Raw genomic sequence first — 17,094 nt, 5'->3', positions numbered from 1 at the left:
GGACGGAGCCCGGGGGAAGGAGCTCGGCGGCCTCTGCCCCGCCGCCGGGGGAGGAGTGGCAGCGTTCTCCTCTCTTCGCCACAGCCCGGGCTGTGCTTGAATCGTGGAGACCTTTGTCCCCGGCGGAGGCAGCCGGGCGCTGCTGATAAATGGGTATGTACGCAGCTGTGGGCAGTGGCCCCTTTTGAGTTAAAGATACGTGAAAAATAGACAACATCCCCACCCGCTGTTGCAGTTGTTAGCACCTGAGAGGCCAGAGTTGGTTTGTGGAACTTAATCTTTTTTATCCGACTTGAAGCGTAGTGAAAATAGCAAAACGTTGTTGTAGAGCCAATGAAAAGCTTAGATCAATGTCTCTAATAAAGTTAGGGCTGCACTTAAACACAGTGGTGCATTTTGAAAGAGACACCTCTATTTGGGGATTTAATTTTCTGAAGTATTTTTTTTTTATTTTCTCCTGTCCTGGGCTAGTTACAGATATTGTGAATGCATTCCTGAATTGCTGTGAGCATGCCTATGCAGCCGTAGAGCAGGATTTGTTCAAGGAACAAATGAACATTTGATGGTAGCATTATTAGTAGTTAGTCCCTGCCTATTACACAAGGAGCGTGCCAGGGTACGCAGTCATCCCTAGCAGGCTGTTGGATCAGCCGGGACACCTTTCTGGGATCTCAGGAGAGGTGGGAGCAAGAGAAGGGCCGGGTCCATTGTTCCGCAGTGCTTCGGTTTATGGGCCACAGGCTGGGAGTTTATCTTTGTAAGAATTATTTGCATGTTCGTAAACACTTGGTTGCAGTTAAAGGTAATACGTGTTAAACATTCAGTGTGGTTTGCAAGAACACAGAAATGTTGTAATTCGTGTAAGAAGGATTTTGAACATCTATTGTCTTTAGAAAACTTACTTGCGAAACATGGCTCAAATACTGTCAAATAATCTCAAAAATTACTGAGATGCTTGTATATAAGTAGAAAAGTAATATTGCTGGTTCTACATAACTTGGTAATGAAAATTGGAAATATTTACCCCTTGACGTTTTTCTGCAAATTTTAAGCATAATTTTACAATATGTTTTTCTGTTCCTTAACAGGTTTTTCTTCTTTGGGGATAAAGCCATGGCTGAAATGAGTGATATCAACGTACAAAAACTAACCATTGTTCAGCAGGCAATAGCCTCTTGTTGTGGAGCTATAATTACATCATTATTTGGTAAGGCAAACTATGAAGCTGGCCACAGAGAGAATCTTACAAAGTGATTACTCTTCAGTTTGACTCAGCATGATGTCTGCTTATGTATGTTTCCACTAATATGTTCAACAAAGATATTTTTGATAGTTTTCTCTTTTTTGTTAGCATAGTTAATTGAAATCTTTTGTGCCCCTGATGTCTAACTATTTCTGAAAATAAGAATAATATTTCCTAACTTTTAATTTCTGTTTATTTTTTCCATTTGGTGTAGTTATTCACTGCTTTCTGTTGAGAAGAAACAAAATTATTAATAAAAATTAATTTCCATATTTCCTGCAGCTTCAAAAATATTTCAGATTAAAATCTGCTTTACAGTACAACACACAAATCCTGCAAGGCTGGTAATAAGTGAGGCATTGTAATAACAATTCTTCTCTGGTGTCTTACTCTGTCAAATACTTTTATTGTTGGATTTGGTTTAATTTTTTTCTTTTTTCCCCCTAAACATTGCTTTTAAGGATACATTTTTGTTACTCTATTAAACTTCTGGATAGTAGATGGAATTCATCTTCTGCTTCATGTTCTGTCATGTCACTCAGGATCTCCTTCCCCATGCATACCTAAGGAGGCATTGGTTGGTTACATTTCACACTTCATATCTCTTGGAATTCTACAAGCTCATTAGACCATACTTTGTGCTTCTGATACTTTTTGTTTTAAGATAGCCTTTAGTTGTGGCTTTGGTTTCAATGTGGATTAAGCTGCAGGGAAATGTGCAATTTTCTAAGCACGATTTCCCCCTACAAAATCTCCAAATGTTTACAAAATATAGGATCTTACCAGGAACCTGTCAAATTCACAGTCTTTTTTGTTCTGTTTCACTGAACATCAGACCTGTGGAATTCCCAGGATGGATTTCAATTGTATGTACATACCCACAATTCTAGTACAGGGTAAGGTGTTGGTGCTCACGAGAGGTACAGGAGACTGGCTCCTGTCTGAAGTGCCAGCCTGAGATGAGAGAGAATTGTGTGAGTGGTTGAAATGCTACTAGATAGCGAATTTTAAGCAATTTAGTTGAAATGCAGGAGTCACATTTAGATCCCTATATTTAGATACTGAAGTGTGAGCCAAATATTCAACCACCTGTTAGTCAACCGAGAGGCAGCACCAGAGAGCTGAGGTGTGACTGCACTGCCTGAGCATGGGAGTGTCTTCAGTGAGACACCGACTAGGGTTTGACTTAGCTGACACTTGGTGAGTAAGGTTGTAGGGCTTGTGTCACTTCTGTCAAGTCTGTAGGTATTTTGGATACCGTAGGGACTCAGATTGGACCAGCTGCTTATATGCAGGCAACTGAATCGAGCCCTCAGCCGGTACAATCAGAGGAAGGTGGTCCAGCTAGCCAGCCACTGCAGTGTTCAGCATGTGATAATTGTAAGGGTTGCAGTGGAAGCAGTGGGCTGTTCACTAAACCTTCACTTGCTTTTCAAGATACCCAACGTTTTACATATTCCCTACATGCAGCAAAAAAGAAAAGAAGAAAAGTACATCATTAATTTAACTTTTTTTTTTTTAAGTTATATTATGGTCAGTTTATTGAAAAAGAACAAACATGGAGAATGCTGTGCTCTTTTATATGCTGGAGGCCAAAATTTGATTTTGTATACCTTGTGGTATATTACTTAAAAAAGGTTAGCAGCAGAACATAAGAAGTTCTAGCAATCAGACAACATGACCCAGTGGTTTTTGAATGAGCTTTGTGTATCTCTAATATTTAATGTCTATGCAACTCTTAGTAAATTAGAAAAGATAGATTTGATGTCTTGCAAACCATATAGGGTGTGTAGTTCTCCTTTGTCTCTGATAACATGTCTCTGTCTGCTAACATCCTTTTTCTCTCTGTCTGATAACATTGTAAGAACTGTTAGGTTTTTTCCCCCTCTGGAAACAAAAAAAAAGGTTGTAGAAGTTCATGATAAGGCATTTGTAAACTACATTTATACCCTGTATCCAGGGTGTTTCTAAATGACTTTTGTTTCGTTTTAGTAACTCCTCTAGATGTTATCAAAACTCGACTGCAAGCCCAAAGCAATCCATTCCATAAAGGTAAGCAAACAAATGTGTAGTGTAATGGGGGACATCGTTTGCTTTTTTGCTCTTGTATTTAGCTGACAGTTGTCATAATGCTATGCTGAGGTGCAGAATGTTTGAGCTTGTTTCTCCAGAATAACTGGGGGGGAAAGCAACACACCAGTATATACTAAACAGACACAGTAGAAAAAAAATCTCATACATCTATACCATTTAAAACAGGCTTTTTTTTTCTGTCTTAATATTTTCATTGTGGCAGAAGGTACAACTAATACTGAGTTGAGTCAAACAATAAAAAGCTGTTACTAAATTAATAAATATTTCATCAGAGGGCTTATGCGGTCAGGATGTTATATCAAAGTTCATCTCCTCCAGAATCCAGAGATTTTTGAAATGGAGAAGTCTTAACAAGTCACTTGCCAGTTGGGTTCTAAATAGATGAAGATAATGTGTTCTCAAAGATGTGCTAATGGTTCCTACTATTTACTTGTACTTAGTAAATGAGATTTAAATACAAGGAAGATGACTGGTTTTGCATGTTGAATGTGGAGTGAGTATTTGCAGTCACACTTGCAAATTAAATTAGGAAAAATACTTGTGCCTTCTATCCTGATTTTGAGTAAGTTCTAAAGCCTTCAGAAATTTGCAGATGTGAAGCTTAAAGTATGTTTTTGTAATGGCAATAATATTTTATCAAACAGGTTGAAAGCACATGATGCAGAAGAAACGAAAAACAAATGGAGGGGTTGATCTAGTATAAATACAGACCAAGACAAGATATAATAATGATAATAATAATACAGATAAGATATAATCTCTCCACTTGAAGTGGATGCTGTGGCTGCTTAATAAAAGATTTCAAAGTCTGAAAGATGTTCAGAGTTACATACAATAGTGATGTTCAGGTCTTGTGTTAGTTTTACTTTTCAGCAGATGTTAGTATAACCTAAACATGTCTCTTAGAGCCTTATGAAGGCAGTTCCATTTAGTTAGGCAGTCTGAGTGGTACATTTGTACCTTCTTTCCTTTGACCTAATTTGTCATTACTGACTTACCAAAATTATTTTGCCCCTCTGTGTCTAACCAGAGATAAATCTGTGTTGCCATCATATCGAATTTGAAATTGCTGCTGAGTAAAAACAGTTTATTGAAAATAAACTTATTTTCAAACATTAGCTATATTACAAGCATTAACTTACAAGCATTAACTATATTCTTACACACAATTTTATTAGGAAAATGTTTTGTATACTCCAGTGGTGTTATGGATCATGTATATGCTGGTGAAAATGGGGACAGCAAAGCCTGGCATAAAAAACCTGGGCATTTCAAAGGGACGTTGGTAAGAACCATTTTACATATATATAAAACTGCATTTTTAAGTAGCATACTCTAAAGTTTTCAGGTTTTTTCGGTTTCTACTGGAATCTGTTATCATTTGAGAGGGTCTTCATGTGGTTACACTGCTGATTGATGATACCTTCTACTGTCAGCAATAAAATACTTATTCCTTTCTTAAGATGAACAAGAAGGCAGCTGCACAGCTCTACTCACAGGTTACTGGCCTTATGATTTTATTTTCCCCACTTCAGCTGTATTGGCAGTAGTTGATGATTGCAGATAATCATTTTCTCTTACCTGCTTGCAGCCCTTGTGCCCACACATCTCCCAGTGTGCTCCTGAGCTGAACTAATGGTGCAGATAGTGTTTAAAGTTAAGTTCACATGTCAAGTTCTCTATCCATTGAGACTCGTAGGATTAGCATTTTCCCAGACACTTGAAACAGACTTGCTGGCAGATACTGTCATGCTGGTTCATTAGTCAAAAATTTTTTTTTTACTCTGCCATGAAATTAAACCTATGATCAAGGATTTTTCAGAATTAAAATCTTGAGAATGGGATGGTAATGCAAAAGGTGTCTTCAGAAGTTGTACAGTTTCTTTTGAATTAATAACTTTACAAGTGTGATTTTTTTTTTCAATTAGCTTTACTATGTAATTTTAGAAAGTTACATAGTTTTCTATTTGATATTAATTTATGCCTGTTTTTGCCATAACAAGGTGATTCTTAAAGAAGAATGACTATCATATAACTTTATCTTCTTTTTTTTTTAAAAAAATGAGTCCTATCTTTTATCTGTACCCTGCTGTTTTGTAAACTTGTTGAAGCTGAGGTATAAACATATTAACTAGCTAGTATAAAAGTGGGGGTTTTTTGTTAAACCATGTCAGGACCTCTAGGAATTCTTGGCTTCCTTTCAAAGCTAGTCAGGTTTGTTGTAATAAACCATTTCTTTTTTTTTCCCATTCAACTTTTTACCTCTCAGGATTAGTCCATCAAGGCTGTCTCCTCTAAAGCTATTTGCTTTTTCCTTCCCTAAGTCCTTTCTGTGATCTGCCAGACTCTATCTTTTGAGGCCCTGTGATAATGTCTGGTCTTAGGTGTATTCTAATCCATTGAATCTCAACCTCTTTCCCCAGATACTTTAAGAAAATGAGGTATCTTGACTTTACAAAGTTTGTGGTTTTGCTTGTAATTTCATTCGAATGTACTTCAAGGTTTAGTGTTCCTCTGCTGTCAGTCTCCTGGGAATATACAGGACAGCTGTAATAATTGCAAGCTTGTATATGGTACAGTGTATAGACATTGCATGTATGGGGTCACATTGTCAAAGGGAGCAAGTATTGAATAATCTTTGAAAATTAGTTGCTATTTCATGCCTAGAAACTCTGCTACATATTGAAAAACTATTTTAGTGGATTTTTCTGTGAAGTTTTCACAAGTAATGCCATATTAGTTCTGAAAATAGTTATTCACAGGGCTGTCAGTCACTGATAAACACTTAGTATTTTGACTTTCTAAAGACAGAAGGAAATTCTTCATTTCAGTCACATAAATTATTCTGTTCAGCTTAGTGGAACTGTTTGCATGATCAAGTGTGATAGCTTGATACAAAATTGGTATCTTACAATGATAAGCCATTTTAGAAACATACTTTTAAAGACATTAGTTTTGTGTTCTGCCAGCTAAAATACAAAAGTTTGTAGCTTATTATTGCTCTTTGCCTGGTTATATTTTTAGGATGCATTTGTGAAAATTATTCGAATAGAGGGAATTAAGTCGCTGTGGAGTGGGCTGCCACCAACACTGTAAGTTGAATGGGTATTCAGCTTTGTAGCATGCTGTAAGTTATTGTTAAAAAATTACTTAATTATTTTTGACAAATTATTATGCTTTTAAAAATTTGATCAATCCTGAAGTTACAGACTAATCAGTTCGATCATAAGTGTCTATGGACAGTATAATTTTTGCAGATTTTAGAATTTCCTCATACATTCTCAATAGTTAAGCAGGATCAATAGACTTCTCATTCTCCTTTTTTTTTTTCCTCCCCTACTATAACTATTCCTTCGATAGCATCATCGAATCACAGGATAAGACCTGGTCACAGGAGAGGGCCAGTCTTTGACACATTCTTATTGTTGTATCTTGTTACTTAATGACTTGCTATCAGCAGCACAGCTGTTTCCACACACTCTGATGTTGCACCTCATTACCCTCACTTAATTTTTGTAATCATCTTCTTTATTTCAAAGAACTTTGGGGTTTCTTCTATCTGGATAAACAGATAATTCATTTTCTCTCTACAAGAGCAATTTACACATTTAAACATTGCAATCAGATCTCCTCCTGGTCTTCTCTTTAAGCTTAACAGCCCCAAACTGATTTATCTTTTTATTCATATTAACTTGGTACTAATAGAAAGTAAGGCCTCTAGAATTATGTTCTCCTTCATAAATCAGGAAAGTTTTCAAATCTAATATGTGTATTAAACTTGTATCTTGTGAGGTACAAAGTGGGAAGTGCCCAGTAGGTACACTTTTGGTTTGCAGACAGTGCTCAGTGTATAGACAAAAAAGAAGCAAAATCTGGTGGAGCTCAACCTTGTTTACCCTCCAGTATGTGGCAATTTCAAAATATAAACCTTAGGACCTGACTGAACTGTTCCAGTTTTTTACAAAGCATATGTTCTGTTCTCCAGCAGAGAGCTAACTTCTTTACTGGAGAAAGTCACACAAGCAGCAGAAAAGATCTAAACTAAGCCATGTTGGTTTTCCAAGCATGATGGTCCTCAGTGTTTTTTGATAATGGTAATTGGCATTTTATAATAAGATGTGGTGCTTTACCCCTACACTGGAAGATTACTGAATCTAGCTGTTGTTACTATAGTCTGTACTATGCTGGTATGGAAAAAGCTTATATTTATGATACTACATTGTCTTTCAAGTAGTGAGTATCAGTGGCTCTTGGTCAAGAGCATATTATCCAATTGTTACATACATATAAGTTAAGGGCAGTAGCACTTCTGTAATATTTTGTTTGGGTTCTTCATTTTTAGATCATTCACATCCCATTCTTTATCAAAACAGTTCTGGAGCTGGTATGGAATAGATTTTGATGGAGATAACCTAGCATTATTTGACTTACAGTTTTCCCTAAGTGAAAATGAAAACTTGGGAAATGTGTGGATTTGAAACTGAACTAGAAGCAGTGAATCAAAGCTATGGGATTAATATTGGTTTTTTTAATTAATCCATTACACATGGCTGGAGATTTAACTTTTTTTTTAAATATAAGTAAAATATCCATACAAGACAGTTGACTTTATTCTCTTCTTTCCTTGTATTAATTTAAATTTCCTCTCATAGAATAATGGCAGTTCCTACCACAGCAATCTATTATACCTGCTATGACCAGCTGTCTGAAGCTTTGAAAAATAGACCAGGAAAGCATGATGAGCACATTCCAGTTATTGCGGGTTCCTTAAGCAGATGTAAGTTGTCCTCTGTTTAAAGAAAAAACTGGAACATAATAACTGGATGCTGTTTTCTTGGGCTTGTTTTGTTGACTTTCATTTAAAGTCAATATGTTGTGGGTTTAAATGAGGGATGGGAAGGAATACTGTCATTACCCAGTATTTCTGGGGCTACAAAACCCACTAACCTGGAATAATGGGATTTGGTTTTGCTGAAACACTTTCACTACATTTGTAATTTCCTCAGAATTTTATATTTCTAGATTTCTAAAAAGGACAGTTTAATACTGGACTTGTACTGGTTTTACTGCTGTATGATGTGGATGGAATTTGTGTATTTTCTTACTTCTGTTTATCCTTTTCTTCATCTACCTTTATAGAATTAACTCAGATAATATATTTTAGGGGTTTCTTAGAAGGGTCTGCGTGATAATGCAGTTCCATGATCTACCTGTGACAACCATGGGGGCACTGGCAGACTAGTGGAAAAAGAATTGCTATTTTGCAGTGGTGTAGCACATTGTTCTTATTAGGCTGTTCCAGATTTTAAATTCATGTGTAAAACCTTATTCCAGAAACAGAAGGAAAGTTCTTGGATCTAGTAAAATTTTTAATGTCTGTTAGATGTGTGATGGTAGCCTGTTACTGAATGATGACTCACTGACCGTTGTGCAAGATGCAGGAGTTACTGTATCAGGTACAGATTGCCTGCTCTTAATAGTTAAAAATAAGAGTGGCAAAGTTGCTTAGAAATCAATCCAGTTACAGTTTAAAATGGCAACTAATGAAAATAATTGAGTGCAAGTACTTGAAATTTTCAGCCTATTTATGTGTTAAATCTGAAAATGAAGATTATTAGCATTTACATTGATTACAACATGCTAGTATTGAAAAAAAAACCCTACTGGAAAATGTAGGTAGTGTGAATAGGCATGGTTTTCTTGTCTGGAAAGGAAACTTATTTAGGGAATTAGTTGAAGGAAAATAGGAGAGTTGAAAAGAATCAAATATATAAAGTAAGGCGAGACATAACTTGAATGTTCAGGGAATTGTAGTATTAAATACTGATTTTTCTAAAAAAGCCGTGCTTCCTTTGCAGTTGGCTCTGCTACGGTGGTGAGTCCCCTGGAGCTGATCAGAACTCAAATGCAGTATCGCAGGTGGTCCTACAAGGAGCTGTACCTGTGTATCAGCACCAAAGTGGCTGTAGATGGGTGGATCTCCCTGTGGGGGGGCTGGACTTCTACTATTCTGAGAGATGTACCTTTCTCAGGTAAGGTTTCTTTTCCGTGCAGGTTTTTGTTTATATTATTTTTCTGTGCTTTTGGGTTATTTTAATGGTTGGCTTTAGGAATGACTGAGATATACTTTTTATCTTTTGAATGTTTTTATTTCTAAAGTCTCTGAAGATGTCACTTCCCCCCCCCCCCCCATTTTGTTTGTGGATACCGGATAGGATTCATTGTTACATTCCATTTCTGTGTACTTAGTCTATGTCTGCTCATCTTTAGCTTACACAATGACTGCTTTTGAAGAGTTTCAGCTGGAAATTTTCTCTGTGATAGAAATAGTGGCTGTTTTCTGATAAACATGCTTTGTCTAAGTGTTCTGTTACATAATTTTGGAAACACGTACAGGGAGTGACACAGCAGTGTCTTCAAGATTTTATTTTTTTAAATCAAGATGAATTTATTTGTATTACTGCTCCAAAAAACTCTTCAGCAAGACTCCAAAGCTGAAAGCCTAAAAGAAGAAAAGTCTGATTTAAAGCATAACTAGTCCTAGGGCTATTCCTTAAGATAACTGGGACAGATGTTACAGGGGAGACTGCTAAAGGACTAGAAAGCCCCTGTCCCTTTAAGGCCTGTTTTTGTCAGAGCACTTTAGGATCATAAGGCATCAATTGTTGTTGAAGCAGTTTCTGTCATTGGGGTAGTACCAGAAATAACATCTTTAAACACTTTATGTTGGCCCAGAAAAATTCTTCAAACCTATTTTTGGAAAGATTCATATTCAAACCTGGTTTTGGAGTCAGAGAACCCTTGAAGTATTTGACTTGCTATCTCTGTTCTTCTACTTCATTCTAAAGATGATCTGATATCTAATTTAATTTGTGTTTCCAAACAATCAAGTGGGCCAGTCATTGGTTTGGGCTGTTACAGGGTATGTGTACCCAGAGTAAATTTTAAATTGGCTGTGAACCAAACAGAGATAGAAGTGGGGTGTGATGAGGATATTTAATTAAAAATTGCAGTCAGTAGTTAAGTCAGTTAAGCAAAACAAGTTATTTCAGCTGTCTTCTTTTCAGAATCTATAATGCTCTGTTCTCTTTCACGTAGCTACGGGAAGGTGTTTGAAAATTGTGATTTGAATGTATTTCCCACCTAAAGATCCAGTTCCTTGATGGGACTTAATTTAGCCTTCTCTGATAGGGAAGGCTTCTCAACCTATGAAAACATCATTTCACTAAGGCTAAAAACAACTGCTGGAATTCATCTGAATCTTTTGTCTGAAGTGTTTCCCGTTCAATATTTATTTTTAATTTACTTACTTTTCTTCTCTGCCAAACACAGTTTATTCTTAGGATGTTCTCTGAGGTTTGTAAGGGAACTCTAAAATTTTTCATCTGATTCCTGCTGTCTTCAAGTAGAAGTTCTTGTTCTTTTATTGATTTTTGTCTGTACCGGTGTGGCTGGAGCTAGTGAGCTTTCTTCCTCCTGCTGCTTTTAACAGAGTGGGAAGATCAGAGCACTGTGAGGGAGTGCACAAGGAAGAGGGCACTAAGGTGATGTGCATTCTTCTCAGCCCTTTTCAGATTCTTGTGTCCATGCCTGCTGTTCCTCCATTGATCCAAACCAGACCTGTTGATTTTTAGTCGGTTTCTACAGTGCACTGGCATTCCCTGGACAGCCAGTGGGCACTCATTCATCTGTGCCCAGTACTTTGTGGCCTTGATGGTAGAGGCACAAGTTAACCTATAAGGCAGTAGCTGCATGTTGAGAACTACTCAACCAATAGTGAGCAGGGAAGTAGAAGCATGAGTAAAGGAAAATGTATTTTGAAAAACCCCAAATGCCACAAAATTCTGCTTATGTAAAGCTAAGGGTGTTTAATACTGCTTAATGCCTTTTCTCACTGTGTTTCCTGATAAATTTTTTCCTTATAACTGCTCTCTGTCTGATATGATGTGCTCCCTTTCTACCTTCAGTCTGAGCTCTTCAGTTTGAATGATGTCCCAACAGCAGCTGAATCTCTGGTGTTCTCAGTTTGTACCTTTGCTGCAGGGAATTCAAGTCAGCTATCTCAAGAGTTAAAATCAGTGTAACATGAGTTGAGAAAGCAGGTCCTGTTGAAAGCAGTCAAACAACACAACATGACTCAAGAAGTACAGGATAATTAGAATTCCACTCTATTCCTGGCCCAAGTGTTCTTTATGTATTTCAAGCATGTTCCTTGGGATGCTTGCTAGACTGAGCAAAACTTACGAATGTTTATAAACACCAAAATTGGTTTAATAATAATAATATTAATATTTGAGTCCTTTAACATATATATATGTTAAATATAAGTGTAAATGGTATTTAGGGAGATGTAGAGAGTCTTGTAGGTGGTTAAGAAAATTTTGGATTTAGATAATTTATATTTAATTAGGGTTTTGTACATTTCAGTAGTAAACCTCAAAACCTCAGAATGCCTTCTGAGAATGCCTACTTTTACTTTTGCAAAATATTGGAGGCCAGGCATGTGTGCAGGTAGTCTTCATGGAAAGAAATGCTGTGAATTTTTTTTGCTGGCACAACCTCCATAACGTGGTGCTGAATGAGATATAGTTACCTTTCAGGATATGGAGCTGTCATTTGCAGTATTTAGTAAATTACTGCCATGAGGAATTACTCTAATTCAGCCCAGTAGTATATAGTTTGAAATTTTGGTTAGAAAGCAGAAAAAGTGCAGTTTAGTTCAGCAGATGGTCACAGAAACAGATGTTATTCCTAAAAGTCCTTTCACAGTCCCCACAGAGGCATTCTCCTATTAATAATTCCAGGGAGCAAAATCATATTTTTTGGTTGAATCAGAATTAAATTTTATACTGTGCCTCAAAAAAAGTATGAGGCAGTCCTGAGCAACATTTCATTTGGTATGAAATGTGTTTTCATAGAATTAGTGAGATCTATGAAACATGAAAAATGCCTGAAAACATAGCGAGTAATTAGAAGCCTACATTTTGATTTACATTAAATTGAATGTGAGTTTTATAGTGCTTGGGTTAAACTGCATGAAGGCAGGGGTTACCTAAGGGAATGAAAAAAATGATTAGGCTAATATGTATCATATGAAGAAATTTAGGATATGGAGATCAAGGGGAACACAGCAATCTGTCCATGGGTTATCACATAGGACACTTATTATGCTTTCAGCTCTTGTTTCTGTTTCCTTCTTTTGCCACAGTAGAATTCTTATATCTGGATGTGATATAAGAATTTTTTTACTTGACATACAAATCTGTTGTAATGCAAGTTTATTTTTTTGTAATCATAGCAATATATTGGTATAATTATGAACGTTTCAAGAAGATGATGTGCAAGGAAGTTGGTGCAAATGAACCTACATTTTTTGTTTCTTTTACTTCAGGAGCAGCGTCTAGCTCTGTAAGTATGTAATTTCATTTCTAGTACTATTTTTTTATCATTAGCACTAATAAAATATTTTTAAAAGGTATGACTTTAGATGATTCTCTCAGAAATGTACATTTTGGGGTACTTGTACTTTAAACACACGTGGTGCGGCATTCAACCTGACTAAATAAATCTGAATAAACTACAGTGTTCTGACATACAAGACTTAAAAATATCATATGCTTGGAGTAGCAAACCAAGTTTTAAATTGTGTGTGCACTTTAATTTAAAAATTTAGGGTTAAATTTTAATTTTTGTGCACTAACATTAAAACTGATTTCCTGATAGATTGCAGCTGTCGTAACTCAGCCATTTGATGTAGTGAAAACATATAGGCAGACTCAACTTTGGGAGAGTGAGACCTTAAAAAGTAAGTTGCTGGTAAAAATTAAAAAAAACCCTCTAATGTTTCAAAAAATAAAACTTAGTGTTTGGGAATGGCTTTTGGTAGGAATTTTAAGTATTTGCCACTTCTAAAGTATATGTAAACATTTTATCACTCAGGCATTCTTTCTTCCCCAAATTGTAGTATCTAGATAAGATATTTTTATCTCCTAGGAGAATACTGTATTTCATTAATGGCATGGGAGAGGGAAAAGGTGTGAGTTCAGTACAATTTATCTTACTAAGATGGTATAAAATTGAAGCAAGGAATCCAAAGCTATTACATTTAGGCTGACTAATTACAAATTTGAGATGTCCCTGCTTATTGCAGGGAGGTTGGACTAGATGACCAGTAAAGGTTCTTTTGAACCCAAACTATTCTATGATTGAAATAAGTTATATTTAAACAGACAAAACATTAACTTCATAGTAAACTTTCAGGTGAACAGTGATCTATCTATTGAAACAAGTCTTCAAAATAACATTCACTACCACTTGCTCCTACATAACAATATTCTTGTGATAAGTACTAGACTAGAAAGAGAAAATATTGTGCTCAGGTTGTGTATTTTTTACTTTCTCTTCATGTGATTTCAAAAAAATTATGTTTGAGAGCATATTAATGAATGTCCTGACATCTTTAAAGGATGAAAGAGAAAGTTGCTGTTTTGCTCTTGTCAGTAGAGCACTGCTCTGTTTTATACAAATTGAAGTAGTATATAATACTTTTTTTCCCATTACTTGGGATGTATTCTGTGACAGTTTTGGCTTTTTTCAACTGTATCAGCAGCATCCAGCCAAGACTATAGTAGTTGTTCATATATCTTACTCTAGCTGCTACTACTGGTCTTTTCCATGTCTTGCTGTTTTAACTTGTGTATTTGCATACTGTATTAATTTAACATACTGTATAAATAAGATGGATAAAATGAAGAAAAAAATGAGTTAAACCTAACAATTACGTCTGTGACTGTCTCTGATTCCTAAAAATATTATTCTGTGGCATTGTATGGATTGCCTAATTCACTGTTGTCTTGTACTATATTGAGTTCCACAGAGGGACCGTAAATCAACCTGGGAAGTTATGAGGAAAATTGTTGCTACAAATGGGATTACTGGATTATTTGCTGGTAAATTTTTTCCTATCTCTGAAAAAATTGAGACTAGAGAGTTCTTATTTATAGATGTTAACATGCATACATTATATATTTCCATTTCTGTGAACACTGTCAGTTATGCAATTGCATATATAAAGCAACAGACATGTAGACTTTGGCCTCTCCTGGGATCTTGTTGGTAGTGGACCATGGGATACAGCCCTGGAGGGAAGAGGGGCTCAAGAAAGCTGGTTAATGTTCAAGAATCACCCCCTCTAGGCTCAGGAACAATGTATCCCAGAGAAGAGAAATCAGGTGAAAACTCCAGGAGGCCTGTATGGAGGAAGAAGGAGCTCCTGGACTAACTCAGACACAATAAGAAAGCCAGTAGAGGGTGGAAGCAAGGACAGGTAACCTGTCACAGGGAAATGGTCCAGGCAGATAAGGATCAGGTTAGGAAATAAATCTGGCCAGGGATGTCAAGGGCAACAAGAAAAGCATCTATAGATATGTTGGTCATCAGAGGAAGACAAGAGAAAACACTGTCCATCTCCTGCATGACTATGGCAGCCTGAGGTGGAAATGACAAGATACTGAGATTAAAATTATATTGAGATAAAATCCTATTGTAGTTCATACTAAAATGACCATCTGCAAGAGACTTCCCAAATCCAGGATACTTACCAGACTTCACCACACTGCACTGACTCATTGGGCGCCCTTGTGTGAGTGACTGCACAGCCTTGCAAGACTTGTGTTTGCTGAAAGACGTGAAACTGCTTTACTCACTGTACAGTGATGGCATAGCTGGGTAACAGGCTTTGCATATTTCAGAGCACCGATGCAAGATACCACAAAGTATCAATATTATTGATATTGAATTCAGTTAATGGATTAAAATACTTACACTTAAGGCTTGACACATGGGTAGCAGAGTTTTGAAATACTCTTGATCAGCCACCACTTTGGTCGAGTTGGCCACACATAGCTGAGATGGCTGGGGTTGGTCTGCCTGGCTCCTTGCTGCTGTTCCAAAGCAACACAAGTTCTCCATAGGTCGTGGGTCATCTGAGCTGGCTCTCTGCAGACATCTTTGCCTTTCAAGGGAAAGTAGAGGGCTGGCTGTGTGCACACAAGGGGATTTAGCCTTATTTCCCTTCCTCTAAACTGAATCACTTTCTAACCTCCACTGGCAAGATCACAGTTGACTGTAACAGGAGATATTTAACACTAAAATTCCATCACTTGTACCTGTGACCAGGACGCTTCATTTTAGTAGAGGCCACCTCTTGTGTGCTGGAGCACAGGAGCCCTGCAAGTTCAGGTGCTCCAGTTGCATGGAGTCAGAAGGGGCAGAGACACAATGGACTTGAGGCAGGCAGACCACACAAGATAGCAGAGGTGAGGGCATAAGGTTATTACATTGGTAATACCTACAGCCAGTAAATTCAGTATTTTGAGGCATGTGAGCAGGTAGAATCCCAGCTCTAAACTGATATACTGTGCTATTGATATATTGTGATCCATACATTGTACTGCAGCACTTGAAAACAAGTGGTAGTGAATATTTCCCTTTCTCTTCTGAGCAGGTATTACTCCACGGCTGTTTAAAGTTGCTCCTGCTTGTGCCATAATGATCAGCACATATGAATATGGAAAGTCTTTCTTTTCTCATTTAAATGAAAAAAAGAATCGACATCCTTAATTCTTCTTCGTCCAATTGTATGAAGTCAAAGTATATGATAGAAGTTGTGCCAAACTTAAATCTGTGAAGAAGTTTTTTTAGAATTCCCAGTGGATTTCTACCATTACATTTGGTAACTAAATAAAGTTTCATTTTTAACTTTCACAAAGGATTAATTCATTCTTTTTATTAAGAGTAAGAAAATACACGTCAGCCTTAAACTATCATTGAAGATTTTGACTTCTCTTGCAGCTGGACAGAAAAAAAGAAAGGAAGGAAGAACAAAAGAAAAAAGAAGGAAGACAAGAAAAATTGAGGCTGGACATAGCAATGAAGAATAATGACTTCCACTGCGTTAAATTTTCAGTCATGATTAAACATTTTAGTTGGGTTTTAAAATTGTGTTTAAAAATGTTTTGGGTTTCCAATTGTAAGATATATTTTATTTCTCAGTAAAGAGGTTGATACGGAGTGAATTTAATAAATATTTATTCTTGCTGCTTGTTATGTGTTTCATTCTGTACATGTTTATTTGCAGCTCTGTTTTATGTAAGTGCATATTATAAAAGCTCAGGTTTATTTTAAATGAAAAATTCTGTCAAACTGGAAAAATACTTATGCTCATTAGACACTGAGAGAGCATGGTGCATACACTGCTGGGGCAGCAGGGGCTTTTTGTTTAAGGTAACACTCGAAGAAATTAAAGCACACCCATGCATTGAAGCCAAAGGCCTGCACAGGTACTCTGCAGGAACACTCCTTCACGGTTCTGGGAGGTGCAAGTTGTTACTGTCACAGTGCTCCAAGGCAGGGCCAGGCCATGCACCCTTTGTCTCGGAAGGCCCAGGCTGCTGGCATAGGGAGAGGTGATTCCATGCCAGCTTGGCTCTGCCCTGTGTCCCTCTGAAGGGAAGAGCAGGTTCAAGTTGCTGCCACAGGCACAGCCAGGCTCTGCCCCAATGTGCTGCACTCCTGCTGGGAACAGCTGCAGCACTGCACTTGCCTGTAGGAACTCAAATTACTAAATTAGAGCTGCCTCTGTATGATTTAAATTATTTTTAACTACCCTCGCTACCTCCCTCCTTTCATGCATTTTCAATGCAGTTGTTGAATTCTATTTTTTTTGTGTATTTTAATGAGGTACTGATACAAAAGCA

The 17,094-nt window shown here is 36.9% G+C and overlaps 1 protein-coding gene across 8 annotated transcripts; it reads left to right on the top strand.

The window, feature by feature from the left end:
- Window positions 1–18: 18 nt before the first annotated feature.
- Window positions 19–16,439, top strand: SLC25A40 (solute carrier family 25 member 40). 8 transcript variants are annotated; one of them, XR_015802257.1, is made up of 12 exons: window positions 19–153; window positions 1,089–1,207; window positions 3,236–3,295; window positions 4,516–4,622; window positions 6,362–6,429; window positions 7,990–8,114; window positions 9,196–9,369; window positions 12,636–12,745; window positions 13,061–13,142; window positions 14,206–14,286; window positions 15,843–16,070; window positions 16,190–16,439. XR_015802257.1 is itself a non-coding variant. In XM_088161331.1 (11 exons), exons 2-11 carry the CDS (start codon window positions 1,114–1,116, stop codon window positions 15,956–15,958), a joined length of 924 nt encoding a protein of 307 aa, XP_088017457.1. In that variant the 5' UTR covers window positions 19–153; window positions 1,089–1,113; the 3' UTR covers window positions 15,959–16,439. The 8 variants fall into 8 exon arrangements, 5 of the variants coding, with proteins under 5 accessions (XP_088017457.1, XP_088017438.1, XP_088017443.1 ...); XR_015802268.1 differs by lacking the exon at window positions 13,061–13,142 and having other exon boundaries at window positions 14,214–14,286; XR_015802270.1 differs by lacking the exon at window positions 13,061–13,142 and having other exon boundaries at window positions 12,729–12,745; window positions 14,214–14,286; window positions 16,190–16,329.
- Window positions 16,440–17,094: the final 655 nt, after the last annotated feature.

The sequence above is a fragment of the Sturnus vulgaris genome, chromosome 1 (assembly GCF_052056855.1).
Source record: "Sturnus vulgaris isolate bStuVul1 chromosome 1, bStuVul1.hap1, whole genome shotgun sequence".
Lineage (NCBI taxonomy): Eukaryota > Metazoa > Chordata > Aves > Passeriformes > Sturnidae > Sturnus > Sturnus vulgaris.
The sequence above is the reverse complement of the archived record's forward strand: the minus strand, read 5'-3'. Positions and strand labels throughout refer to the sequence as shown.